The following is a 27,959-nucleotide window of genomic DNA, read 5'->3' on the forward strand; positions in this document are numbered from 1 at the left end:
GGCGGAGGGAGCGAGCGCCGCGCAGCCTGGGCGGCCGGAGTCGGAGCAGGGGAGACGGGTTCAAAAAATAATTAAAAATCGAGGAAATATCCCAGAAAAGCCCTTTCGCCGTGAAAACCCCGCAGAGGACCCAGGCTTCCCGCAGCGGAGGTTTGGGGCGCCGGGAAGGTCTGGAGCGCGACCCCTGGGGCTTCGGATCCCGAGGGGAAACTTGCAGGGGAGAGCGCGGCGGCTGGAGTGTCCGGCCGCGGCCCACAAGGGCAGAGGCCGGGGACGGTGGCGAAGAGCTGGGGGACGCTCGAGGACGGGGAGCCGCCGGAGAGAGGCGCGGGGGGCTCCGGCCTCTCCTTCGGGGGGGCCCCGCTATCCCCCCTGCACACACCTCCTCCCCCTCCCACCCCACCCAGATCTCCGCACCCAGGAAACTGAAGGCCGAACCGTAAGTAACCTTCACGAGGGGGCGGGGTGGGTGATGGGGGAGCGAGGGCGCCATCAGAAGTGGGGGGACCGGGGTCGTGGGGTGCGAGGGAGAGCAGGCGACGCGTCCAGCCGCTCCACCCCCGAGTTTACAAAGCAACATGGCGAAACCACGGCAGGTCCGGAGCCGTGCAGACGTGGGCACACGGCAAGGGTTCGGAGCAAGGGGAAAGAAGTGCTTCTTCTGGGTTCCCCGAAAACACACGTTTCTTCAGTGTGACTTCCGGGGCTCCTGAATTCCCCGTTTCTCTTCTCCCTCCGCCCTCCCCCTCCCCCCTTAAGTGCCAACGCGGAGTCCCGACCACATGCGGGGACCCGAGGCTGGGACCCATTTGCTCTGGCCTTTGCGGGGAGGGGGGGGCGCAGCTGACTTTTTAACTTCGGGGTTCACGCTCCCATTCTCTTCTTCAAGGCACCGCAAGCAGCCTCGGCTTAGCAAAAGGTCGCGGCGGGGGTGGGTGCCGGTGGGAAGAGGTGGCAGCCGCATGCAGGCACACGCGCTCGGGATGCTCCCCCACCCTCCGCCCTGGGACAACCTCGCTGCTCTCCCTCTCCCCCCGGGAATCTTGCACCCCCCGCAAGGAACCGAGAGGAAGCCACGCGTCTCGCCGAGGGCGCGGGGGTAAGCTCTGGCGCAGGAGTGGGGAGGCGGGCTCCCGAGGCTGCCCTCGCCCAGGTTCCGGGACCCGGCGCGGGGGCCGACGGAGCGCTTGCCTGCAGCCCTACCTCCAGCATCCAGGTGGCCACCATCCTGCGCATGTAGGGCTGAATGTCCTTCTGCACGCACTTGAAGTAGGAGCACTGGGGCAGGTAGCGCTCCTCGATGGTCAGCAAGTTCTGCAACACGCGGTCGTCGTGGAGCAGGTTGGCGTCCGGCACGGCCCTGCGGACCGGCTCTACCTCGCCGCACAGCAGCTCCATGGCCAGCTGGCTACTCGCTCGTGCCCCTGCGATCTCCGGACTGGAAAAGTTGGGGGGTTTTTTTGGGAGGGGGGAGGGGAGAGGATTCCCCGTACCTCCTTCCTTTGGCTAAATAAGGGGTTTTTTTGGGGGGGGGGGGAGTTAAGGGCAGAGAGAGAGAAGCCGGGGAAGAAGAGTGGAAAGGGATAGGATGGGCGGTGGGAGAGGAGCGCCCCGGGGGCGGCTGACTCTCTCTGCCCTCCCCTTCAAACTTGTCTGCTCTCCCCAGCTCGCTCGGCTCTCTGCTCGCCGAGGCAGTGACGCACACTGGCTGGGCAGTTACTTCTCCTCCCTCTCGCCTCACCCCCCTCTCCGGTTCCTCCTCCCCTTCCCTCCCCTCCCGGCCCTCCCCTCCTCCTTTCAGTCTCTCCCTCCTTTCCCCTCTTGTTATTAAGGAGAACAGCAGCTGGCCCGACCAAACTTCAAACGCGGTCCCCCGCGCCGCCCCCCACCCTCTCCCTTAGCTTTCCGAGGCCCTCTCCTCCAAGCCAGGGGCCCTGGATAGGGGAACCCACCAAAAAAACCACAAAACCCCACCGATCCCTACTTATTCCCTGTAATTGCAGCACATTCTGTAGGTGCATCCCGCCAAAAATACGACCCTCCGACTCTGGCTTCCTCAAACATGATCGCCACACTCCAGCCCACAAATTTAAGATCCAGGAATGACGGGTGGGTGAGCTGAAGATGAGGTGGGCTCAGACGATTGAGAAATAAGATCCCTTATAAGAGCCGGAAGGAGGGTGATTTGGGGAAACAGTTAACTTTGCATACCCAGAGGGAAAGGGTATGTATATGGCCCTGAAATGTACGTTCTTGATCATTTTCAGCCTGTTTCCAAAACCCGATTATAAGGACCAGAATACATCCCCCCCCCCCCGCCCCATGCCACTGCTCACCCCCCACCCCCCGCAGATGTGTGGGGAGAGGAAGAAGGCGGAGGGGTGGGTGTCCGGAGGGAGGGGGCGCTTCTTCGACGTGGGAGAATGTGACCTAGGAGCAGAAACCCTCCCGTTCTTGGGGCGCCGCAGGCGCCACTGGGAGACGCGGGGAGGCGCCCCGAGCCGCCGCAGGCCGGGGGCAGGGCTCCCAGCGGTTCCGCCGCGGCCAGCGGCCACGCAGGAAAAACCCGCTTCCTCGCCCTGCATCTGCTGACAAGCCGCCCGAGGTGTCTGCGCCGAGCGTGGCCACCCTGATACAGCTTTCTAGGAAATAGCCCGGGAGGGGGGGGCGGGGAGGGGGGCGAGAGAGGGGGTAGATTGGGCTCCCTGTCTCTCCCCCAGCGCAAACGACACCACCCTTCGTTTCCTCCGAGGCCCAAGATCTCCCACCCCGGGTCCCTCGCGGACCCTCCGGGTTCACGCCTCCATCGCAGCCAGGGCTTTCTCCCCGAGAACTAGACTGCGGTAGAGACGCGGTCGGCTCCGACACGTGCTCCGACGCATCCTCGGGTCAAAGCCGCTTTGGGAGGGGATCCGGGGGCGTTTCCTCACCTCCTTCCTCCCGCCACCACCCCCCCACCCCCCACCACCCGGCCCTCTGTGCTATTTTACTCCGAGGGGGAAAGGAGCGGGCCCTGCGTCCCGGGTGCTGGCCGAGCTGGCACGTGCGGCGAGCGCCGTGTGGGTCGGGGCTCTCGCGACACCCCGAGGTCAGCCCAGCACCTCCCTCGCGGAGCAAGGAGGGTCTCAGAACCGGGGCACGGAGGGCGAGCGTGGGGGGGGGGGAGCGGGATGGGTGAACCGGGCGAGCGGTTCCCTGAAAGGAGGGGGAGGTGGAAGGGAGCGCGGGGAGCGCGCAGAAAACCAGAGGTGCGAGCGATTAACTCCGGCCCCCGGGGCCAGCCCCTTTCCACGAGGGTGGGGCGGAAGGGGTGGGTGGGTGGGTGGGTGGGTGGAGGGGGCTATCGCTTTAAAAGGGTGAGTAAGAGTTTGGGGCGCCGTCTCCCCTCCCTCTATTTGCATAGCCAATAGCTCTGGGTCTCCTGCTACTGCGCGCTGATTGTTACCGGGCAGATTACTTTTTTTTTTTTTTTTTTTAGTAGGACGCGTTCCCCGCTACATCAAAAGGAAGCCAAGGAAGGGAGGGCGGAGGGAGAGCGGGGATGGGGCGGGCGGGGGCTGGTGAGAGGCCGGGGCGCCCGCGACCTTATCAATAGCGCAGGAATTAGGATCCCATCGACTGTACGTAAAGAAAGGGGAGGGAAGGGGGCGGGCGAGGAGAATGTCTAATTGCGGTGGAAGCCATTAGCTTTCGGGAAGAAAAAAAAGCTCGCTGAAAAACCCAAGTTGCAAACTCAAAATGAAACAGCCCCGCGCGGCGGGTGACACCCGGGGCCCAGAAGCGTGTTCCTCGGAAAAGATCGGGTCCCTAACAATCACCTATTGATTTCAGTCAACGTGGACTTCCCGACTCAGGCCTTGAGTCACTCCGGATAAATACGTTAACTTACATTTTAAGACCCCATAAAAGACCTACTCAAACTTAAGTTCAACCACCTTTGAGCGGATCAAAGAAAGCCTGCAGGAGTGGGGGGTGGTGTGGGCTGGAGGCAGTGGGGACGAGAGAGGTATTTTTAAAGTATAAATCTGCCCCGACAGGCAAGGACAGAAGCCGGCCAGGGCCCCCAGCCTCTTGACATCACTTGATAACTAACGCAGCACGGTCTTTTCTCCACCTCCCTGCAGAGAAAGCATCCTGTGCTCCGGGTCCCCTGAAGAGGGGCAGCGGGAGGCTGGGGGTGGGGGGGGGGGGAAGAGGCGGGTGGTCGTCCTCAGGGCCTCGCCCACCCTGGGGAGAAAGCCTGGGTGGCAGGGCCTCAAGTCTCCGGAGCGAGCCGAGGGGCCCCCTCGCCCCTTCCCTCCCCCCAACCCCAAACCCGTCTGGCTTTACTGAGAAATTCCGGCGGGGAGCGGGGCCGGGGGCAGAGGGGAGGCGGTCGTGAAGGGGAGGGGCGCAGGCGGGTGCCCCTCTCCCCGCCGCCCTCGCCGTCCACCCCGATCCGCCAGTGCGGGTGCTCCCCGCGCGGCAGGCTCGCTCCTTCCAGTTCCCCGTTGACTTCCTCTTCTGATCACGGACTCTATCCGAACTGCAACCTCGCGGCGAATCCATCCCCCAGTGGTTCGGGCTCCGAGGCTCGGGGTGGGGCGTGCGAGGGTGCGGAGGTTGGCAGGAATGTCTCCGGGAGGCTTGGACTGGAAACTGAGTTTTCCCTTTTGGTCGCCACTCCGACCATGTGTTAAAACCTTAATTTTGCTTGTTAAAAAGCACACCGTCTCGCACGCGGGAAAAGGGACGTTGCCTTCTGGGCAAACCTGCGCATTTTCTTTGAGTGTAGACGTAGGTTTAGAGGAGAAAGAAAAAAAACAAAAACCAAACTTGTGCTCTAGCTTTTAAGTCAAAACTGGTCACTGTTGGGGGCGGGGGGAAGGAGAACGTTGGCTCTTCCTTATTCCTTTTCCATCCCTCAAGGGGAAAAAAAATTCCTACCCTTCGAAGGATCAGTGATAACCTTTAGCGAACGTCAGTTTTATTGGACTTTTATTCCCTCTCGGGCCGGCTCACCACCTCTCGCGTTGTGGAGTTTCGGTTGGAAAGTGTACAAAACCCTGTAGGTGTAGGGTGTTTATAGGCACATTTCTGCAGGAACCTGCAACGCTGAGCACACTTACGCCCCAGCTCACCTGGCGGACGCCGCCCAGCCAGGTGATCCTGCGGTCGACGGGAAGCTGCGTCCTCAGAGGGGCGCTCAGGCGGGGTGGGGGGAGGGGAGGGTAGCTCGGGCTCAGGCCCTCCCCCCACCCCTTACTGCCCCCCTAGAGCAGAGCTGTGTCGGGGTTTTCCCATTTAGGGATGCACAGGCAGTCAAAACCGAAAACCCGATGGTGGCTTGAAAGTAGATGGCCGAGGGTCCGAGCCCCGGCTCCGGGCGCCTGGGGTACCAGGGAGGAACCGGACGGGGTGCAGAAGGAGCGGCTCGAGTGGGAGAGTGGGGGGGGGAGGTAGCAGCAAGTTAGAAAAATGTGCACAAGGAGAGGGACAGGTCAGGAACTGGAGCGCACGGGGACAGAGGCTGAGTGGGTGGGGATGAGCCGTCGGGAGGCATCCCCCCACCACCACCCCAGGCCAGGCCCAGGGACACCAGGTGTGCGGGCGCTTCCGGGACTTGGCACGGCTGCCCCCTGCCCGCGGCGGCCCCGGGGCGCCTGGACCCTGCGGGGACAGAGCCGGGCGGGGGCTTGCGCTCTCCAGCCGCCCTGCAGAGGTCCGAACTCGAACCCGGGCTGCGTGCCTGGGGCGGCAGATGTGACAGACATGGGTCTGGAACGCCTGCCGTCAGTTCGCCCACCTCACATCTTCCTCCTCTCCCTTGGAAACAAAATAAAAAGTAAAAAGACCCGAACTTTCCCCCTCTTCCTGTCTGATTCAGCTGCTGGACACGCCTCACGCGGCCGAAAATAGCCCTGGAAATGTATTCGCTTTATTAAAAAAAAAAGTGACTTTTCCACTAAGATTTGGGGCGGGGGGCGTCTGGCCCGCGGCGTCGGCGGGCCCGGCCTGCGGGAGGAAAGGGAACCGGCCGGCTCACTGCTTCGCCCTCCCCCACCCAGGCGCCCGGGAGGGGCCCGCTGGGCGGCGGAATCGCGCCTCCGCTGGAGGAGCCACCACGCGGCTTTTTCGCGGAATTTTGACGTCACCCACACGTGGGGGAAGGGGCTGGGAGAGCGAGAGGAAGCGGCGGGGGAGGGGGCGGGCGGCGGCGGCGGCGTGGCCGGCACCTCGCGAGGGGCGCTCCTGCCGCGCGCCCCCGGCCGCCGCGCTCGCTGGGACCCGCCGTGCGCGCCCGCCCGGAGCCGAGCTGCGACCAGCTCCCAAGCCCTCCCCCACCCCCCCCCGCCCCCGCATCTTCCACCCGGGGGAGCTGATTTTCAGCCTTTGGAAGCCGCGAGCTGCTCCTAGCTCCGGGGAAAGCTAATTTCTTTGGGTTGCGGTCCAGTTGCGCTCGTTGGCGACATCAGATTGAATATCGCGATTGCTGGTCGCGACGCGCCGCCACCCGGCTGTCCTCCGCCTCTCCAGTGGTGGAGACGTGGGTGTGCTTTCTGTTCCCCGGCAGGGAGTTCGGCATATATGTTCACACCAGGAGTTTTTCACGCGTGACTTTTCCTCCCTGCCACCCCACCCCCCTCACCCGCCCCATCCACTACTTCAATACCGTCTGGCTGATGCGCTGAAAATGACATGTGACATCTGCATAGAAGCAGCTTGGGACGAATTTTAATGTGTTAGGAGCAAATCCATCTACAACTATATACTTTTCAAAAGAGTTCACAAATCGATGGGCAAACGTATAGGGCGACTCCCCTCCCACCCGCTGGGTACCCCCATGGTGTCCGAGCTCCGGGAGAACCTCCTAGACTCCCAGAGCTAAACACAGCAGCTGCAGAGTGAGCCCAAGTACCTTCCTTTCCCCTACATTTGGGCAAAGTCTTTTTAATCTTTCCGTTTGGGGGGGGGGGGGGGGGTGATGTCTGAACTGTGCCATTCCTGAAACCCACGGTGACAATGCTGCGTTTCTGCTGAAATTTACAAGGAGTTTGTGGGAATGTTTGGGAGAAAAATAGTCAAATGTGAACTAGCTTTTAACCTCAGTGAGGTATAGAGACTGTTGCAGGGATCAGATGTAGAAAGCTAGGGGCTTCTTAGAAAATGTGGATTGGAGGTGGAATTATTTGTTTCAAATGTAAAGGAGAAGCTTTCTGTTTGAATCAGATATGAAGTGTGGAACTGTTTCTTTTTGAAGATGTCAGACTTTGGTTATGAACTTTCTTCCTTCGTTTGAACACATTCCCTCTATTTTTAACTCATTATTTCTTTCTTTTTCGTTTAATGGTTGCTGCTGTGACCCAAGAGACTTTGTTTTGTTTCTTCTGGGGGAAAAACAGAGTTAAAATTAATAAAAAATGTCAATACTTGCTGTTGAAGGTCAGTCTGAGTGAACTGTATTTGAGTTCCTGCTTTTTGGTGCCTGATTTGATGGGCACTTGGTTTGTATGTACAAAGATAGAAAAATAGAATAAATTATTGAAGAAAAAAAAAGGGAAGGAGCCAAAGAAGTGTTTAAGAAACCAAAAGAGACAAATGTCTTTTAACTTTTACTCTTGCTTCACTTTAGACATTTAAGTTCTGGGAGGTCAGAGTAAGCATTTTGTACATTTAAATCCTTAGTGAAATATCAAAACTACCCCTACCAGAAATTTTCTTGGAGCAATGGTCATTTTTATTTGTTTTATAAACACTTCAATTTTGCCCAAGTTCAAACGTTCATTTGCCTTGAAAGTGTCCACTTTTCTAGTATGATTGAATATTCTTTCGATTTTGTGGCTTTATTTGGCTATGTATTAGCTACAACCAAATTGAAGCAATATAAAATATTTCTAACAAGTGGTCCTGATTTCATATTTTATTTTTCAATTTTTAAACACAAGGATTGTAAACATTTGTTAGTCTACTTTATAGCATAGCTGTACAAACACCCTGAATTCACATTCTGCAAACTTAAAAAAAAAAAAACAAACAACTAATTAATATAAACCGGAGACATAGTTTTCTCGTTGAGGTTTTAGGTTTTATTGTTGTTCTTGTTTGGGTTTTTTTTTTCCCTGGTAGCAAAATTCAGGAGGCAGATTGAAAATTTTTCAAAAATTATTTTCTTGGTGGTCTTTTGTTGGCATTTTTAATTTGAAATGTGGAATAGAGCATGTTTTAAGTTTTATAATCTTCAAAATGTGCACCTCTGGAGAGAGATGTTCTTTCTATTTTGGGATTGACTTGAAAGCAAGCAGTTTGCAGAAGTATGCTGGACAATCCCAGCTAGGATGGATTTACACTCCTACTTAAGTAAGGGCATTTGTTCTCATATGAACTCAAAACAAAGTCTGTGCCTATGCATTATATAAACAACTTTGAAAAGCACAAATTCAGAGGACAGGGGTTCATATGGAAGGTGAAATTAGAACAGAAAGTCCTAATTTATTTCTGCTGTTAGCCCTCTCCAATCACACTTTCATTGTGATTCCATCAGCTGTAAACCAAATAATTTTTTCTTTGTGACATACAGAGGTATGCTCTTTCAAGCCCTATTTAATAATGATGATGATAATAATAAATAATAATAATCCACCTATCTCCTTCTCTTCCAGTGAATATGTGTGAGCCTGCACTTTATTTTTCTTTAAAAATTGTGAGCATGTTGTAAAGAAATGCATCTCAAAGTTAGGTTTTTTCCCTGGGAAATAACAGCAAAAGCACTCGATTTTGTGCTTTTGAAAATAAAAAGTCACCAAGATTTAGTAGTCATGTTGCTTAAGAGGTAGGGGGAAAGGCACAGGATTAAAAATGAACAGGAAAAATCCTTTGCTTAATTTACAAATCCTTTCCTTCATCGTGCCCACATATGTTTCCATTTTTGAGAGCAGCCAGGCAGTCCGTTAGGTAAATGCAAACTCAGGACCTAAAGTCTTTCCTGGTGTCAAGGAAGATGTTCTAAAGTGAATGGTATGGTTTACAGCAGGTTTCGGATGAAATGTCTTACATCTGGCATCTCATGGGCACCAATTATTTCAGGATGATGAAATATTATTTTAAAGAAATATTTTGAGAGAGAGGGGAGTCTAGATCACGCATCACATGTGGGCAGGCCATTTTGTGTGTGGGGTCTTCCTAAAATCTATTAAACTCAAGAAATTTAGTTGTTTCACATAGCAGCCCATGAATTCCCTTTTGTATAATTTCAATAAACTGGTGAATAGCCTTTTTCATTTTACCCCCTACTTCTGAACATATATTCTTGTGATGTTTCTCTCTCTTTTAAATAAAATAGCAGACCTAATTATAAATTTCCCTAGCAGAATATAGACTAGGGCTTCAATTTACTTGCCTTTATACAAGAAGAGTTCAGATAATTACTCTTTGTAGTGTGATTACCAGCAATTTTATGTCATCTAGCAAATGATTTAAGTTAAGTCGGTAATCGAACTCCAGTGAAATCTGCTACACTTGGGATGAAAACCATACTTTACCTTGAGAAATTGAGGTCTGACCCTCCATTGAGACACTTAAGACTTTACCTTGGCTGCCTGTATGTTTCACTCAGTGGAGCTCTTTCAGATTTAAGAAACCTGGCTCTCTGCTATAGATTAGATGTAGTCTTGCTTAGAAACAGGGGAATGGATGATGGACCCTCATGACATTTTGGCCAGTCATAGAATATGCCTTCTGTGTCTGGGAGTCTGCAGTTGAAATTCTATATAGTATTCATCAAGGTTATTCATGCTGAGCGATCACATATGTGTTAAACTGATAACATCGCAGGTCTGTGCACAAGTACAGCAGAGCATGTCGGAGGGCACGCTTCAGATTTGTAAGGTAGAATTTAAGTGGTTTTAATGAAGGAGTCAGATATGCAGCGGTTTCTATACTTAGGAAATTGCCTTTGGCTTTTTTTGTTTTATTGTTTCATTTATTTGATACAAACTGAGTCCTTACCAGGTGTCAAACAATGTGCTAGAAGTCAGGGATGTGGAGGGTATGAAGACTGGACACTAAATGAACGTTTTGTAAGGTTTGCATGGAGGAAAAAGTATTGGATAATATAGTCCCTGTCCTTAACAAGCCCATTGTCTAGGGATCAAGCCTGGGAAAGAATTAACATCCCATACATGAACGCTTTAAGAAAGTTAATGTGTTAACTTTCTTAATTAACTTTAAGAAAGTTAATAAAACCTAGAACAGAAGGCATAGAGTGAGATGCTGTGTCTTACCCACCTTATGCCACCCACCTTAAGGCAGGGGCATGGAGATTTATATTTTCTTTAAAATTCAGTCTACACAAGTAGTTATTCCTTGGACTGCATAGTGTTTTAAAATTATTTTTCTTAAGTTATTCTTGAACTGTGTTCTTAATTTGATAATAATCTATTGGAACTTGTTGGTTGGATATATGGGTTACATGTCTGGGGTTTGGTCAGTCCTTTTAAAGTACCCAGACTCCTTTCTTGGTCCATCCGTCTGCAAGCAGTCGTTTCTTGGAGTAGCTGTTTTTCCCAGACCATCTGTTTCTCGTCTGAATGAACCTTCCCTGAATCAGACAGAGTATTGATTAGCGTTTCACTCCTTTGGTTAGGGAAGTTGAGGTCAAAAGTGGCTCATTTATTAATACTCATCCTGATTCATCCAGATGTTGAGAGAGCAGAGTGAGTATAGACCTCTTATTATGAGCTCAGATGTCTCCTAAAATACATAAAGGAAACATCTGTCCTTGGCACCATGTTGGTGAGATGGCACCAGCCTAGAAGTCAGAATTCTCATTTTCTGGTTCTAGCAGCGTGACCTGGGGATAGCTTAAGTGCTTCCATTTCTGATGTTCCTTTCTCATCTACAATATTAGCTAGCTGGAGTAAAGGATCGTGAAGTTCCCTTTCAGCCCTAAGTGTCTCAAGTTCCTGTGGCTTTATCATCATCATCATCAAAATGGGAATTATATCTTACAGCATCTTTTATGTATTTTATGTTTAACATTAAAAAATCTTAAATTGTGAATTTGGGTGGATGTATTCTCACTCCCTAGGTATCTGGAGATATTAACTCCTCATAGGTTGAAATCTTTTATTTACTTTTTATTTCTTAAAGAAATATTTGTTTCTATTTATTGGGGCTGTTCTGGGTCTTCGTTGCAGCTCAAGAACTCTTAGTTTTGGCACGAGAACCCTTAGTTTCTGCATGTGGGATCTAGTTCCCTGACCAGGGATTGAACCCAGGACCCCTAGCACTGGGAGTGCAGAGTCTTAGCCACTGGACCTCCAGGGAAGTCCCTTGAAAGCTTTCAAATTCAGTATGTTACATAGGTGAGCATTTGCTATCTGTTGTCAGCTGATGAAAAGACTACTTTCATTGTCCCAAGTCAGCAGAAGAAGATGGTAGCCTTTAAACTTCACGGAATGTAAAAATATATGGAATATAGGAGTGTTCTGGTGCTTAAGAAAATTCCAGGACAGAACTTAAACTCACCTAGTGCGTACACCCACATCCCAGACACAGCCCCATCATAGCATGTGTGGACATAGAGTTTCAACTGGATCCTCACTCACAGACCCTTCGTTAGGTAGCCCGACTAAGTGACCACTCAGAGCCTTGTGGGCCTCTCTTCAGCAACTCTCTTCAGCAACTTATTCCGAACTCGATGGAACTCCCAGGGCATCAAGTGACTCCTTTGACTTCCAGCGTTGCAGTCTTTAGACTGGACATTCCTCCTTGCGTCCCAACAGCTAAGAGTAAGCAAGGAGAGCTTTCTGCTCTGTCCTACTTTTCATTGCTTTGAACATGTGAGAAATGTCATTCATTGAGCAAAATCCACTTAAGTAAATTATTTACCATATAAAATTATGTGTTTTTAGACTATTTCCTTCTTAAAAGTGTGGGTACTGGGGAACTTCCCTCTGGTGGTCCAGTGATTAAGACACTGTCTTTCAGTGCAGGGGTGCAGGTTCAATCCCTGGTTGGAGAGCTAAGATTCCACGTGCCTTGAGTCCAAAAAAACCAAAACACAAAACAGAAACAATACTGTAACAAATTCAATTAAGACTTGGTCTTAACTGAAATGGTCCACAACAACAAAAGTCTTTAAAAAAAAAAAAGCCTGGCTGCTGAGAAGAAGAATTTCGTGGTCCTGATGCTGGCTAAGATTGAAGCCAAAAGGAGAAGAGGGCAGCAAAGGATGTGATGGCTAGAAAGCATCACTGACTCAATGGACATGAATATGAACAAAGTCCAGGAGACAGTGAAGGACAGGGAAGCCTGGGTGCTGCAGTCCATAGGGTTGCAAAGAGTCAGACATGACTTAGCAACTGAGCAAGAACAATAAGCAGTTACCTTTGGGAGAGTTTCTGGACGTTTCTGTATCATTTTAAGATTTATTTTTTAATTAATTACTTTGGTTAACTGTGCCACAGAGCATGCAGGATCCTAATTCCCCAACCAGGGATCAAACTCATGCCCCCTGCCGTGGAATCGCAGAGTCTCAACCACTGGACAGCCAGGGAAGTCCCCTGTAATTTTTTTAAACATGGTGTGTGGTGTCATGGAGAAAGCACTAGACTTGGGGTTATGAGAGGTGAGGTCTAGTCCCCATAATGTAGTGGGGTGTCTCTACCCACTGTTCACACCACTGTGGGTCAGTTCCTCAGTGGCTTCTGCCAACATGGTTTAATCTCAAACAAGTCAATTCTAAACATCCTGTTACTTCATCCTCAGAGAGACATGTACTCAGAGATAATACTCCAACCTTCATAATCTTCCAGCTTGTACAAGGGACAAAGGAGAACACATTTACACAATCATAGAAGTGGAGAGATCCTTACATATCAAATCCACTGTTTACCAAAGTGAGGTAGTTGGTACATGGAGGAGCATTTTCTATTTAAATGCTTCGAGGTTTATTTTAATGAGTAGCAGAAAAAAATGCAACATATTGAACTCATAGTTACACAAATACTATAGTGGTATTTAAGTTTTAAAAAAGGATCCATTTAAAAAAAAATTAAGTTGAAGCAGTGATATATAGATACACCTTTTAAAAATCAGGAAAATTATATGCAAATTATTAAAATTTAGGAAACACACTCCAATTCTTCCTTAGAAAACTGAGGGACAGCATCTCACTTACATCTATAATCTCACAGCCCGTCGGTGGTAGTCTAGGACTAAAATAGCACACCTCACATCTGAAATTAAAGAAGTTAAGTCTTTGGATTAACTTTTCATTGAATGGCATCTTTTCATTTAAACTATATCGTTACAATTTACCCATTCTGCTTGTTTCTTCCTCAGTGTTTTATTGTGATTCACAGATGGGTTGTGGTTTCTGAATGGCTTTAGATACTTCTTACTGTTCATTTCTGTTTTAGTGATTTTCCCTACTTTTAACTTTTGGGCTAGATGCCTTGCTTTTTTTTACCAGACCACTACTGCCTGTTACTTTTGCCTATCTAAGTAGGTTTTCCTTTTGTCCTGTCGCCCTTCCAAACTTATCTGCTTTTTTAAGGGTAGAGAAATGCCACTATTTGACTTATCTGTCAGTTTTCTGGAACAGCTTCTTTCTCAGGCTTTGTCATTATCTGACCTGACTAGGAGCTTGCTCTCTGAACAAGCTTTTCCTCAGGGTGTTTGCCCGAAACCATCAACGGTAATTGTTTAACATTTCAGCTACCTGAGGTGGTGCTACCCATTGGAGCTAACAAGAGGCTGGCTGAGAAAAGTAAAAGGAAATGCTGGAAAATGTGCTGTCCATATGGGCTTTGAACAGTTCTGACATATTCTGGGGAATCTAGAAAGTTGCACTGCATGTGCATGGCTTTTCATGTACACAGGCAAGACCTGAGAAAGCCCTGATTACTCACCGCCAGCCGACCTTGAGCCTCTGTGCAAATGGAAAGTGATAGTTAAGAGCTAAAGACTGCCTCCTTGCTGAAGGCAAACTCTCCCAACACACACACTGGGTCTCTTGGTAAAGCTAAGGGACATTGGTTCAAGGCATTTGCTGATAGGCTTATAATGCTTAAAGATGTAATATGCATGACAATAATACCCCAAAGGAGTGAGAGGGAATAGTGTTGTAATAGAGTAAATTTTTTTGCAAACTATTGAACTTAAGTTGGTATTAATGCATTGTTTTAATTGTAATCCCCAGGACACCTACCAAGAAAAAAAGATTTTTTTTAAAGGAAATAAAACAGGAGAATTTAAGTGGCACACTTAATAGTACTATTCAAGACAAAAGAATCTATCAATGGAAAATAGAAGAACAGAAAAGACATAATACATACAGAAGACAAATAACAAAATGACAGACGTCCATTCTAACTTAATTACATTAAGTGTAAATGAACTAAGCAGTTCAGTCGAAGGAAGTGGTTGGCAGAATAAAAGAAAACATGATCCAACTACATGCCATCTGCAAGAGACACACTTTAGATTCAAAGACATAAATTTAAAGCAAAAAGATGAAAAAATATGTATCATGCAAACACTAACCAAAAGAGAGCTAACGTGGCTATACCAACACCAGACAAAATAGACTTTAAGACAAAAGCTGCTACTAGAGACAAAAAGAACAGTTGATAAAAAGGTTAATTCATCTGAAAGATTTAATAATTATACACATTATGTGGCCCTAACAAATGAGCCCGCAGATATATGAACATAATCTTGTTTTGTATTGAGCAAGAATCAGTCCCTGTGGCTTTTACTCTGGAGCCTCACAAAGTCAGTCTTTTACTCTGGAGCCTCACAAAGTCAGTCTAACCCCTATGTGACTAGAGAGTTCTCCAAATATCTGAAGCCAACTCTCATGTCTTTTCTTACTTTCAATTTTTGTGTGACCTTTGCCTTATACAATTTTCCCCTAGAACTCAGTCATGGTCTCGTATAAAGAAATCCATTGCAACGTGAAGAACAGAACCTACTTCCATAACATTTCAGAGTTGAAAGGAAACGGAGTTTATTTTTTCCCCCAAATCTCCAATTTGATAGATGAGTCAACTGGGGCTCAGCTGGCTAGATCACTGAGCTAGTTAATGGCAAATCAACATCCATAATCTTGGTTTCCAAACTCCTTGTCTGGTGCTTGTTCCTACATTTTCTTTCTTTGATAGCTCCCCCCCACTTTGGGTACTAAGAAGGGTTGCTGGCTTTGGGTGAAAGAGACTAAGCCCTCACTTTTAGCGATACCTGGCATCCTTCATCTTGAATTTGCCGTAGAAGAAAAAAGCTAAGAATAATGGAAGGCACTGCACTGGGCATTAAGGGATATGGATTCTCATCTTTTTTGGTCACTAACCGATTTCTGATCCCTCGGATAAGTCACTTCAAAAAATAATGAGAAATACTCTTAATATCTATTGAACACCTGCTGTTTACCAGGCACTGTGCTAGGCACTTTGCCTACAAGCCTCGATATGTGTTCAGATGTGTTTCTTTCTTATCTATAAGACAATCGGATTGTACCAAATGTTGTCCGTTGTCTCATCAAGGTCCAGAATTGTGTGACTGTAAGGAGCTATCTATTAGGATATTCTTATAGCTCCTGAGGGTTCATCTTGATTCCCTTCCTTCCTATTTCCTGCTTCCCTGATGGCTCAGACTGTAAAGAATCTGCTTGCAATGTGAGAAGACCTCACTTCAAAGCCTGGGTTGGGACGATCCCCTGGAGAAGGGAATGGCTACCCACTTCAGTATTCTTGCCTGGGAAATGCCGTGGAGAAAGGAGCCTGATGGGCTACAGTCCATGGGATCTGAAAGACTTGGACAAAACTGAGCGCCTGACACTTTCACTTTCCTATTTCCTAGCTGGCAGTGGTGGGGTTGCTATAGAATAATTGCTTTAGACTTGTCTCTACAGCAGGCCCATGAGTTGTGACATTGTACTTTGCCCTCCCAAGAGACTTTCCACTTTACGATTTGGCTGGACTCTTACTGGTTCCTTTCAGGGTTTCCGGGACTGTATTCTTGACTCTCTTCTTTTTTTTAAATTTTATTTATGTATTTATTTTTGGCTGTGCTGGGTCTTCGTTGCTGTGTGTGGGCTTTCTCTAGTTGTGCTGAGCAGGGGCTACTCTAGTTGCGGGGCTTGGGCTGCTTCTGCGGTGGTTTCTCTTGTTGCAGAGAGGTCTCTAGAGCACTTGGGCTTCAGTAGCTGTGAACCACTGGCTTAGTTGCCTCACAGCATGTGGAATCTTCCCAAACCAGGGATCAAACCGTGTCCCCTGCACTGGCAGGCGGATTCTTAACCACAGGACCAGCAAGGACGTCCCTCTTCTCTCTTGAGCTTTTCCCCATGGGTCTTTGATTCACCTGTAGGCTCAGAGAGTCAAAAGCAAAGTGTTAGGCGCTCAGTCACCTCCGACTCTTTGCAACCTCATGGACTGTAGCCCGCCAGGCTCCTCTGCCCTTGGGATTCTCCAGGCAAGAATACTGGAGCGAGTTGTCATTCCCTTCTCCAGGGGATCTTCAGAGGAGTCAAATAATTTTAAAAAGTTCACTCAGCTTGTATATAGATGGCAGACGGCAGCTGTCTGACCCAACTGCCTCTGTTATTCCTGGTATAACAGGATTCTTATCTCTGAAAGTTCACTGGATCTGATTTTCCTGCCCTTGCTTAAGACCTAGCTCAAGCCCTGCCTTCTCTACCAACTGAGCCTAGCCAGCAGTCATTCCTCTCAGTTTACCCAACAAGTGTTGTCTGCAGTGCCCATCAGGCACCACACTGGGGCTTGTGTCTTGGGAGACTCTAGGGCTTAGTGGTTGTGAATGTGGGGCCTGGAGTCAGAAAGCCAAAGTAGGAATCCTGGCACTACTGCTTCTGAGCTGTGCAACCTTGAGAAAATTACTTAACCTCTCTGGGCTGGGTTTCTGCCACTACAAACCAGAGAGGCTACTGGTACTTACCTCCTAGGGTTGTCGTGAAGATAAATGTGAATCCATTCCATCACCCGATCTAGGGGTAATCCCTGATTGGCCCAAGCCAGTTGACATAATCCCATCCTTCTTGCTGGAGGGATTGAGTTGGCCTTGGGTACGTGAACTTGACTAGGCCAGCACAACCTTCGGGACTGAAGTTTGATAACATGGTCTCAGATGTGAGGTCTAGAATTGCTAGAGTCAGTTTTGATTTTTTTTTTAAACTAGCAGGAAGCCAGCCTGAGAACAAAAGGGACACAGGGAGTAGGGCAGAAGTGAGAAAAACCAAAGAGAGAGAGCTAGACGTCTGATCAAGCATCTCCTGAAGTCCCTCCAGCCTCCTGAATTTTCCACTGCGACTGAAAATACCTAATCCATACTTATTTGTTGTTGTTGAGTCGCTAAGTCGTGTCCGACTCTTTGTGACCCCACGGACTGCACCACCCCAGGCTCCTCTGTCCTCCACTGTCTCCCGGACACTCATGTCCACTGAGTCAGTTATGCTAACAGTCTCATCCTCATTATTATTGCCTTCCCATGTGTATACGATGTTTTGTTATTAAATTGAGATGTCCCTTGGAGCAGAGACTAACTTGCTCAGCTCTCTGCTGCCGCACCCCCTGGCACACACCACCTGTGCTTCATGCCACAGTCCTCACTGCCCCTGGGTACCTCTGGACTTTGAATATCTTCGAGGCAGAGAGAGAAGATGGCCAGAGTCTCAGGTAGGATGGTCCCCTGCTGGTTCTTCATCATCTTATTGTGCTAAGATAACAGGAAAGTAAAATACCTCATAGATCAGCTAAACCTTATTGAGAACAAGACACTGAACAGAGTATCATCTTTTTTTTTTTCTCGGTTACTGATGGTTACTATTACCATGCCCTATTTTGTACAGATGAGAAAAAGAGGCTTACAGAGTTTATTCAACTTGTATTGGACACGCAGCTTCTACATACCATAATTTAGGGACCCACACCCAAATGACTGCATTCTTGTCTCTAAGTTCTCCCTCTACTTCACAGAAAATGAAACTAGCAGTCACAGACAGTGCTTTATGGGTGTGGCTTACCAGGAAAGATGAGGGACCCATGCTAAAAAATCGGCGTTGGATTGACATCAAGAGTTTAGTAAATAGGCACTTCCCTGGTGGTCCAGTGGTTAAGACTCCATGCTTCCAATGTGGATACGTGGGCTTGCTCCCTGGTTGCGGAAGATCCCACATGCCACATGGCACACCCAAAAAGTAAAAATCAAAACAAAGCAACAACAAGCAAAACCACTAAAAACTTTAAAAAGATTAATAAATAAAGATACATCCACTTCAAACAAATGTTTCAGTTCAGTTCAGTCGCTCAGTTGTGTCCGACTCTTTGCAACCCCATGAATTGCAGCACGCCAGGCTTCCCTGTCCATCACCAGCTCCCGGAGTTCACCCAAACTCATGTGCATCGAGTTGGTGATGCCATCCAGCCATCTCGTCCTCTGTCGTCCCCTTCTCCTCCTGCCCCCAATCCCTCCCAGCATCAGTCTCAACTCTTCCCATCAGGTAGCCAAAGTATTGGAGTTTCAGCTTTAGCATCAGTCCTTCCAATGAACACCCAGGACTGATCTCCTTTAGGATGGACTGGTTGGATCTCCTTGCAGTCCAAGGGACTCTCAAGAGTCTTCTCCAACACCACAGTTCAAAAGCATCAATTCTTCAGCGCTCAGCTTTCTTTACAGTCCAACTCTCACATCCATACATGACCACCGGAAAAACCATAGCCTTGACTAGACGGACCTTTGTTGGCAAAGTAATGTCTCTGCTTTTGAATATGCTATCTAGGTTGGTCATAACTTTCCTTCCAAGGAGTAAGTGTCTTTTAATTTCATGGCTGCAATCACCTTCTGCAGTGATTTTGGAGCCCAAAAAAAAAAAGTCTGACACTGTTTCCCCAAAATAAATGTTTAGGTATGTATAATTCATTTAAAAATGATATCTCATTTCCCTGACATTTTTAGATAACCCAACACCTTCCCAATCACAGCAGAGAGATTTTTCTTTTTTCTTTCTCCAAGCATTGGGATTGTGAAAACCCTAACTAGGATCACACCAACATACTCTCCCGCTGCTGTATTTTTTTTCAGTGAACAGTTGGTATAGATCTGCTTCATTCATTGTAAGTGCAGAAGGTTTTTTAATAGTCGCTTGGTCACGTCCAACTCTTTGCAACACCATGGGCTGAAGCCCTCCAGGCTCCTCTGTCCATGGGATTTTCCAGGCAAGAGTACTGGAATGGGGTGCCATTCCCATCTGCAGGGGATCTTCCCAACTCAGGGATCAAACCAGCGTCTCCTGCATTCACAGTGAGAATGTATCATAATTCAACCGCTTCCTACAATTAATGGACATATGGGTGAATTCCCGCACCGCTTTTTTTTTTTTTGCTTTTATAAACGATGTGCCATCATCGTGCTCTGTTTCTTTGTGCATTTAAGTGTCCCTGGGAGGAGAACAGTCTTGAGACCTTAATGCTGCAACCTCAAAAGTGGTCTAAGATAGAAAACGAACACCTTGAGGTCCCTATCTTCAACAACTTCACGGTCTGTAGAGAGCAAATGTGTTCACACATGACTTTCCCTTTAATATAAGCACAAGGGAAATACTTTGGCCACCCTCATTGGAAAAGACCCTGATGCTGGGAGGGATTGGGGGCAAGAGGAGAAGGGGACGACAGAGGATGAGATGGCTGGATGGCATCACCGACTTGATGGACATGAGTTTGGGTAAACTCCAGGAGTTGGTGATGGACAGGGAAGCCTGGCGTGCTGCAAATCATGGGGTCGCAAAGAGTCGGACACAACTGAGAGACTGAACAGACTGACTGACTGAAGGGATATAGGGATCCCCTTCAATGTTACAGGAGTACAGGAAGAAGGAGACTGAGGGGCTCTGTTGAGTGGATAGCCAGGAAGGCTGCATGGAGGAGGTGGCACTTGAGTACAGTTGCGAAGGATGGGAAGGCTCTGATGCTTGGTCTGCCCATCTTCCTATCGTGGCCTGGCAATGTGTCTGTCATTTAGTTGGATTCTTTTTTAGGCCATTTGGTTGGATGACTAACGGTGAAGATGGATGGGGAGGATGCTTTGAGCAAAGGAGACATAGCCCTGGATCTAAAGTGACGAAGTGTCCCGTCTCTCAGAGGGCCAAGAACTGGCTGCTGTGGTCAGAGCACTAAGCACAGGCCACCTCTGAACAGCACGGGGATAGAAGGCTGTTGTGGGGGACGGGGTGGAGGAGTTGACTAAGAGACACCCAGGAGGCATTTTGATTTGTCTGGAAAATGATTTTTCTTTAATATGTATGCTGCAGGTCAGGCAGAAAGAGTAAGGACAGAGCAGATAGCTCTCTGATGAGACCATGGGAGCCAGACAGATGGGTCAACGTTCTTTATACGTAACCCCGAGCCCCAAGGTTTCCTGAGTCTGTTACTGTGACGCCTCTCTGCTTCACTGTGTCTCTGCTTTGAATTCAAGTGAAATCGCCATGTGGAAGACAAACTACAAAGTTTTAGGGGGGAAAAAAAAACCCACCAACTTTTAGCTGCTGCGGGTCTGTATCCTTAAAAGTTCCCTCCATGCTCCATGAATTTCAACATGTAGTTTATCTCTTTTGTTACGTAAAAACACAAGATGCGACTTTAATGGCCTAACCCCAAAAAGATAACCAGACAGCCATCAAACATTCAGCAGCATTCCAAATAACCTTTTGCTGCAGCCTGCCTTCTACGGGGCCGTGTGGATGTCAGACGCACACAACCGGAGTCACGCTGACATAGCTGACATGCCTGGACCGCAGTGGAATCTCGGGGGTACCAATCACAGGCCAGAGAGAAGCCATTGGCTGGAGGAAACAATGCCAGCGTGTTCACATCTCTGCAGAAGGAGCGGTGTTGATGGTGACGAGATTGACAATTGCAGCCAGAGGGGGACTGTGACCCCGAAGCTGGATGGACACACACGTCAGTGGTGCTGGCACGAGGCAGAAGCATTCCGGGGCTCAGGTCATGGCCCCATCCTCCTTCTGATCCCCAACCAGAACAATTAAGAAGACAGCAGATATGCCCTAAAAATACTTCCTGCCTAGAATGCCCTTCTCTCTTCAGGAGTTTGAGAAATCCAGAATGGATAACAATGACCCAAATTCATTCAGCACTTACATCTACCAGACAGCGTGTTGGGCATTTAACAAATAATTCATTTGCTTCTTACTCTGTGGTTGGTAGAGTCTGCCTGCAATGCAGGAGATACAAGAGACAGGTTCGATCCCTGGGTTGGAAAGGTCCCCTGGAGGAGAAAATGACAACTCACGCCAGTATTCTTGCCTGGAAAATCCCATGGACAGAGGAGCCTGGCAGGCTACAGTCCATGTGGTCACAAAGACTCTGATACAACTGAACGACTGAGCATGCACTCAGTGGTGAGGTGCGTGTGTGTGTGTGTGTGTGTGTGTGTGTGTGCTGTGTCCAGCTCTTTGCAACCCCATGGACTGTTGCCTCCCATGTTCTTCTGGTCATCAGATTCTCCAGGCGAAAATACTGGAGTGCGTTGCCATGCCCTTCTCCACAGGATCTTCCCTACCCAGGGATCGAACCCTGGTCTCCTGCGTTGCAGGCAGATTCCTTACCATCTTGAGCCACCAGGAAAGCCTATGGTGAGGTACTTTGCATAATTCCTACTTTAGGAAGGCGGGAACTGAGGCTAGGAAGGAGTAAGAAATCTACCCAAATTCCATAACCAGTAACTGGCAGAGTTGTGGACTTGAACCAGTCTTTCAAAAGCAAAGCCCAAGCTTCTGACCCTGGAACTCAAAGGCACGTGGCAAGTCCACACATTCTGTGGCACCCATGACAGCCACCCTCCCCGATGGAGGAGGTCTGTGTATTTATCGGGTGAGAAAAGTCCTTCAAGGGATTTTTTTCCTCCCCTGGTTTCCTGGGGGCTCAAGCAGGCATGCTTAAATATGCTATTGCTTGAACCCTGGTTTATTTCAGGACCCCTGGCTCAGCCTGGCAAGGGGTGCCGTGGAGGGGGCCCCTTCTTGGGTGAGGGGTGAGTTACAGACATTTTACATCTCTCTTGAGTTTGGTCATCACTCTTCTATCCAGACTTGATCAGCCTTTCGTTTTTTCTTCCTTTCAAGATTCTTTCTCTTGGGACTTCCCTGGCGGTCCCGTGGTTAAGACTTCACTACCCAATGCAGGGCTGCGAGTTTGATCCCTGGTCGAGGGGCTAAGATCCCACGTGCCTCGGGGCCAAAAAACCAAAACATAAGACAGAAGCAATATTGTAACACATTCAACAAAGACTTTAGAAATGGTCCATATAAGAAATACTAAAGGAAAAAGGTTCTTTTTTTTTTTAATGCTATAAACTTTAATGTGACTTACTACATGTCAATTACGGTGCTACCTAACACAGACCCATTAGCAGGCAGCATCTCCTATGGTCGTCCAACACTTTAGGGAAGTAGGTGCTATGATATTCCTACTGTAAGAAGATGAAGAAACTGGGGCTCAGAGAGGTTAAATGATGTCTCCAGGATGCCTGATGCAGTCTCCCACCCTGTTTTAACCACCATCCCAACCAGACCCTACACTAACAGGGCGCTCACTCTGCACAAGGCGCCATTCCATGCTTCTTTTATAGTGACTCATCCAGCTCTCACTACAGCCCGTGTAGGGGCACTGTTACCCCCTTTTAACAGATGGGGAAACGGAGGCTCGGAATGCACATGTCGCTCGCCGGGGCTCACCCTGCTGGTGAGTGGTGGGGTGTGTGTTTCACTTCTGACGTCTTGTGATGCAATAGGAAGACGTTCCTCCCTTTGGGTTTTGTTTCTCCCTGGAAATCTCCTGCGAGGGAAGGCCCAGGGTAGGATGCCAGGGTTCTGAGAATAGTCTCTGAGCTGAGCTGGGATGGGATGCCAGGGACAGCCGCATATCTGCAGCTCCGGAGATGGGGAGGGCGGAGGGGAGGGTGATGAGACAGCAGCCGCAAGCCTGGGGTTGGGCCAGGGAAGGCCTCAGAGCCCACTGGTGGGTTGGCACCCCCGAGCTGGGCTGAGCGCCAAGTGTGGCTTCAAGGGGACCAGACGAACATGGTCCTCGGGAGACGAGAAAGCCGGCGGGGGTGGGCTGGCATGACCTCAGCCTTCAGATCTGAGAAGGGCTGTTCTGTGGACGAGGGGATGTAGGAAGCGGCTCTCCTGAGAGCCAGGCAAGAAAAAGTAGGTTTGTGTTTGGGCAGCAGCAGTGGGATTTCAGGGAGAAAGAGAGACATCCCCGATGGTTTACAATGCCTGACCATGACAGAGGGTGGCTGTGGGACCTCGCCTAGCAAAGTGGCCTCTAGATAGAGGAGATGGGCCACCCCAAAGCTGGCCTCTTTGTTGTCTCTGCCCCTAACCTTCTGAAACCCCATCCATTCTTTAAGGTCTTGGTTCCATTGCCACCTCCTCCGTGGAGCCCTTCCTGACTGACCAGTACCCGCACACCCATAGAATCACAGTTCTGTTCTGAGGGTACAAAGCCTGGGTTCTCTGAGGTCCAGGCCAGTCCACACTCCTTGAGGGCAGGGGTCCCCAGAGGGCCAAGGTTCAGACCGGGTGATAAAAGCCTCAGACACTCTGGAAGCCAGCCCAGTCAGTCCAGGGACCTGTCTCCCCATTAACCCCATTCTTATGGCAAACATACCTTCCCTAGTGTCCATCTGGCCTTGGGCATTGGAGGTCTTGCTGGTGCGATGCCTCCTGGCCATAGCAGCTTCTTGCACTAATGCACCTCTCAGATGTTCACAAGATGCTTACGGGACACTTGGCATGTACCAGGCACCGTTTCCAGGGATTAGCTGGTTTAATCCTCCCAACAGCCCTTCAAGTCCGTGTTACCATTACTGCCACGTTACAGAGTAGGGACTGGAGGCCCCAGTCCTCGGCAGCTAAGGACCCAACTGCTACTGGATGGACCACAGCATTGAAACCCCGGGCAGGTGTCAGAGTCTGGGATTTGTCTCTGTCTTGTTCTCAACAAGACATTGTCAAGGACGTTCTTGTTCCTTTGTACCTCCTGTAGCCCTTAGCAAATGTCCCTGCAGAGTAGTTGCTAAAGACATATGGGCTTACTGATTGTTCAAAGACTCTTCTAGTCTGCTTTTCCAGTGATCTGTGAGTTTGGGTGCTTTTTCTTTTTTGGCCATGCTGTGCAGTTTGTGCTCACTCTTAGCAATATAGTCTGGAGTCCTAACCACTGGACCACGAGGAAATTCCTGAGTTCAGATGCTTTTGAGAGGACAAAATAGTATTGAGTCCTTGCTGGACAAAAGCCAGGTACTCCTTGGGAGAAGTGAGAGACTTCCATGCATTTTATTCCAAGTCTTCAGGGTAACTGTGACACACACACACACTGTATATTTATATATATATATATGTGTGTATGTATTTGGTCTTTGTCCCCAGTTCCCAACCCATAGCTTCTTACTTCCTTGGAATTTCCCAAGCGATAGGCCTGTCTTTTGTTATCATGAGGCCACTCCTGGTGGGCGGGGGGGAGGGGGTCCCCTAGAGAACTTCAGGATGGGGCTAGTCACCAAAGAGACCAAGGTTAGAGGGTTGGAACTTTGGGTCCCATCCCCCCTCCTCCTGATGGGGGAGGATGCTGGGGATTGAGTTCATCACCCATGGCCAATGACTTAATCAACCACGCCTGGGAAGGCAATGCAACCCAGCTCCACGGGGACAGAAGGTTCCATGCTTGGGACCCTTCCAGACCACACCCTCTAGACATCTTCATCTGGTTGTCTGTTTGGATCCTTTATCATATCTTTTATGTACGTGCTAAGTCGCTTCGGTGGTGTCTGACTCTTTGTGACCCCATGGCTCCTCTGTCCATGGGGTTCTCCACCCAGGAATTCTGGAGTGGGTTGCTATGCCCTCCTGCAGGAGATCTTCCCCACTCAGGGATCAAACCCAAACCTCTTAAGTCTCCTGCATTGGCAGTTGGGTTCTTTACCACTAGCGCCACCTGGGAAGCCTAGTATGGTTCATTAATAAACCAGTAATAGTGTGTAAATTGCTCCTGAGTTCTGTGAGCTGTTCTAGCAATGATCAAACCCCAGGAGGAGGCTGTGGGAACCCCTGAATTTATGGCCAGTTGGTCAGGAGTCCAGATGGCACCCCATCTGAGCCGGGCAAGTCTTGTTGGCTGAGCTCTTCACTTCAGGGTCTGTGCTAAAACCCTGTGGTCACTGTCAGAACTGAACTGACTTTTCGGACCCCCACTTGGCTTCAGGGAAGTTGGTTGGCGTGGGGATAAAGCCTGCATACTTGGGGTCACAAGTACAGTGAGTGAACACAGTCCATCGTGGCAGAGAAAAATGGGAAGACAGCCCACGTCAGTTGATTGATAGACTCAGCCAAACCAGAACATTGTGTTAACTGCTCTCCTGTCCTCCACTTGTAGGAGGATATACGATGAAACTGGCTCCCATGAGGATTGATGTTGAACTTCATTTACCTTCCAGAAGATGCCCAGCAGACTGGACTTGATCTCTACCTACTCTGCCTACATTTCCAGTCCGGGGCAGTCAGACCTGATGCTCGGCGGTGACCTGAAATCAGAAGAAACCTCTCGCCAAGCTCACCAAGAAGGTAGTATTTGTTCCTGCGTGGTGGTTAAGCTAGGAAAGCAGACACCTGGCTTTGAGTGGTTTTTTTTTTTTTTTTTTTGTAATGAGATTTGAAACCTAAAGGATTTTTTTTTTTTTTTCAGATTATCCTTAAGCTCTTAGAAATGAAGTTTGGAAGAACTTCTCCAGACTCTGTAGGTGTTGGTCAATGGACCTTAACAAAGAGATTGAAAAGCCAGGAAGAAATTGAGGCAGAAGGCACACCCTTCACCAAAACATTTGTTATACTGACCCAGACACTTTCCCGTGGTGATTCTTTAAATTGAGAGCATTGCGGATACATTGTAAACGGCTTCGTTCACTTGAAAGTGAGATTTGTGTGTTCCATTCAGAGAACCTGGTGAAGTGTAATTGATTTTGAAATCCTCGAAGATCATAGCATGTTCAAGCTGAAAGGAGCATTTCAGCTTCCTGCCCCTCCTTTACAGGAGAAATGACACAGCAACCCGAGATATGAAGTGATGGTGGCTGCACAAAGCTTTGTCCTCTGCAGGCCGTCCAGTTTCCGGCATCCCCCCGAAACTGGGCACCTTCTTTGCATCCCAGCTACCTGACTGTTCCGTGAGGACTCTCTACATGGTCCTCAGATGCCCTCATGGATGCTTAATCGTTGATCCCCTTCTGGATTTTTTCTTTTGGTATTGTTTTTATGGAAAGTTTTCAGACATAAAGGTAGAGAATACAATATAAATAACTCCCATGTGCCTTCACCCAGCTTCTACAATTATTAACATATGGTCAACCTTCTTTTATCTATACCCAGCTCCAGATTCCACTCCTGCAATGAAGATTTTGAAAGCAAATCCAAACATCAAGTGATATCATCTGTAAACACTCCACGTGCACCCATGGAAGAAATCTCTCATGGGTACATACCTACATATCTGCAGTACAATGATTATAACTAATAAAATGAACAGTAACTCAATATCCAATTTTCCCCACTGTTTGCCTGTCGCTCTTTAGCGATTGATCTGTTAGAATAAGGATGCAGTGGAAATTTGGGCCCCAGTACTCATTCAAAGTTCTTGCATGAGGTTGTTTGTTGAACGAGAGGAAATAAATTACATGATAAAGATGTGCACTGTGTCCTAAATCGCTTTAGTCATGTCTGACTCTGTGCGACCCTGTAGACTGTAGCCCTCCAGGTTCCTCTGTTTGTGGGATTCTCCAGGCAAGAATACTGAGTGGGTTGCTATGCCCTCCTGCAGGGGATCTCCCCATCCTAGGGATCAAACCCACTTCTCTTACATCTCCTTCATTGGCAGGCGGGTTCTTTACCACTATCACCACCTGGGAAGCCCTTAATAAAGATACTTTGTCATAATGATAGATCACAGTTAGCTACGCCTTTACATTTCCTAAGCAGAAGACCCCTGACCTTCGGGTCAGATGGAATAGATGGGTGTCATTTGCCTCCTGCAGAGATAACCAAGGCCTGGAGATGCTTCAGGATCCAATTAGTGATCAAGCTTAGACTACCTGTTTCCTGATGACAACAAAGCCTTGTGATCACCTCCATCTCATTAAAATTTGAGCCTCTACTTTTAAAGGGGGAGGCTCAAGAGATTCTCACCCTCTTTGAAACACATTTTATGGAGAAGCTCCTGAAACCTTCACAGCAACCCTGTGATGTAAGGGCCTTCATTCTTACTCTGCTGGAGCATCCCAGGCACAGAGAGGTTGAGACATTTCCTCAAGGTCACACAGCACCACCACTTAAACCTACCTCTGTCATTAGTATGAGCTTCCCTGGTGGCTCAGATGGTAAAGAATCTGCCTGCAACTGCAGGAGACTCAGATATGATCCCTGAATCGGGAAGATCTCCTGGAGAAAGGAATCACTACTCACTCCAGTATTCTTGCCTAGAGAATTGCATGGACAGTCCATGGAGTCACAAAGAGTCAGACACAACTGAGCGACTAACACTTTATTTTCAGTTGATTACAAGGCAACTGTAATTTTCAGTGTTGAAAAGGCGATTCAATGAACTTTATCATTTTTCCCTTTTATTTTTTAAAAAATAAAAAAATATTGATTGGCTGTGTTGAGATCTGCGTTGCATCTTGAAGATCTTTCTTTGTGGCACGTAGGCCCAGTAGTTGTAGCCTGCAGGCCCAGTTGCCCCACGGCACGTGGGGTCTTAGCTCCCAGTCCAGGGATTGAACCCGTGTCCTCTGCATTGTGAGGCGGAGTCTTAACCACTGGACCACCAGGAAAATCCCTTTTTCCCCATTAGAATGTGGCTTTGATTTATGAAATAAAGTGCCGTTTAAAGTGA

General features: G+C 48.6%; 1 protein-coding gene and 1 long non-coding RNA gene across 3 annotated transcripts in view; one reads left to right on the forward strand and one right to left on the reverse strand.

The window, feature by feature from the left end:
- Positions 1-1,701, reverse strand: part of CCND2 (cyclin D2) — a 28,296-nt gene extending 26,595 nt beyond the window's left edge. Inside the window, exon 1 of the mRNA XM_019961681.2 lies at positions 1,204-1,701. Within this exon, the coding sequence (XP_019817240.1) occupies positions 1,204-1,398 (195 nt within the window). The 5' untranslated portion in view covers positions 1,399-1,701. The remainder of the gene's footprint in view (positions 1-1,203) is intronic.
- On the forward strand, positions 14-27,959 carry LOC109559746 (uncharacterized). Of its 2 annotated transcripts, none has more exons than XR_002180832.2 (3): positions 14-439; positions 25,452-25,639; positions 25,761-27,959. It is a non-coding gene; the product is annotated as an uncharacterized lncRNA (long non-coding RNA). The 2 variants fall into 2 exon arrangements; XR_011566778.1 differs by having other exon boundaries at positions 25,513-25,639.

The sequence above is a fragment of the Bos indicus genome, chromosome 5, assembly GCF_029378745.1.
Source record: "Bos indicus isolate NIAB-ARS_2022 breed Sahiwal x Tharparkar chromosome 5, NIAB-ARS_B.indTharparkar_mat_pri_1.0, whole genome shotgun sequence".
Taxonomy (NCBI): Eukaryota; Metazoa; Chordata; class Mammalia; order Artiodactyla; family Bovidae; genus Bos; species Bos indicus.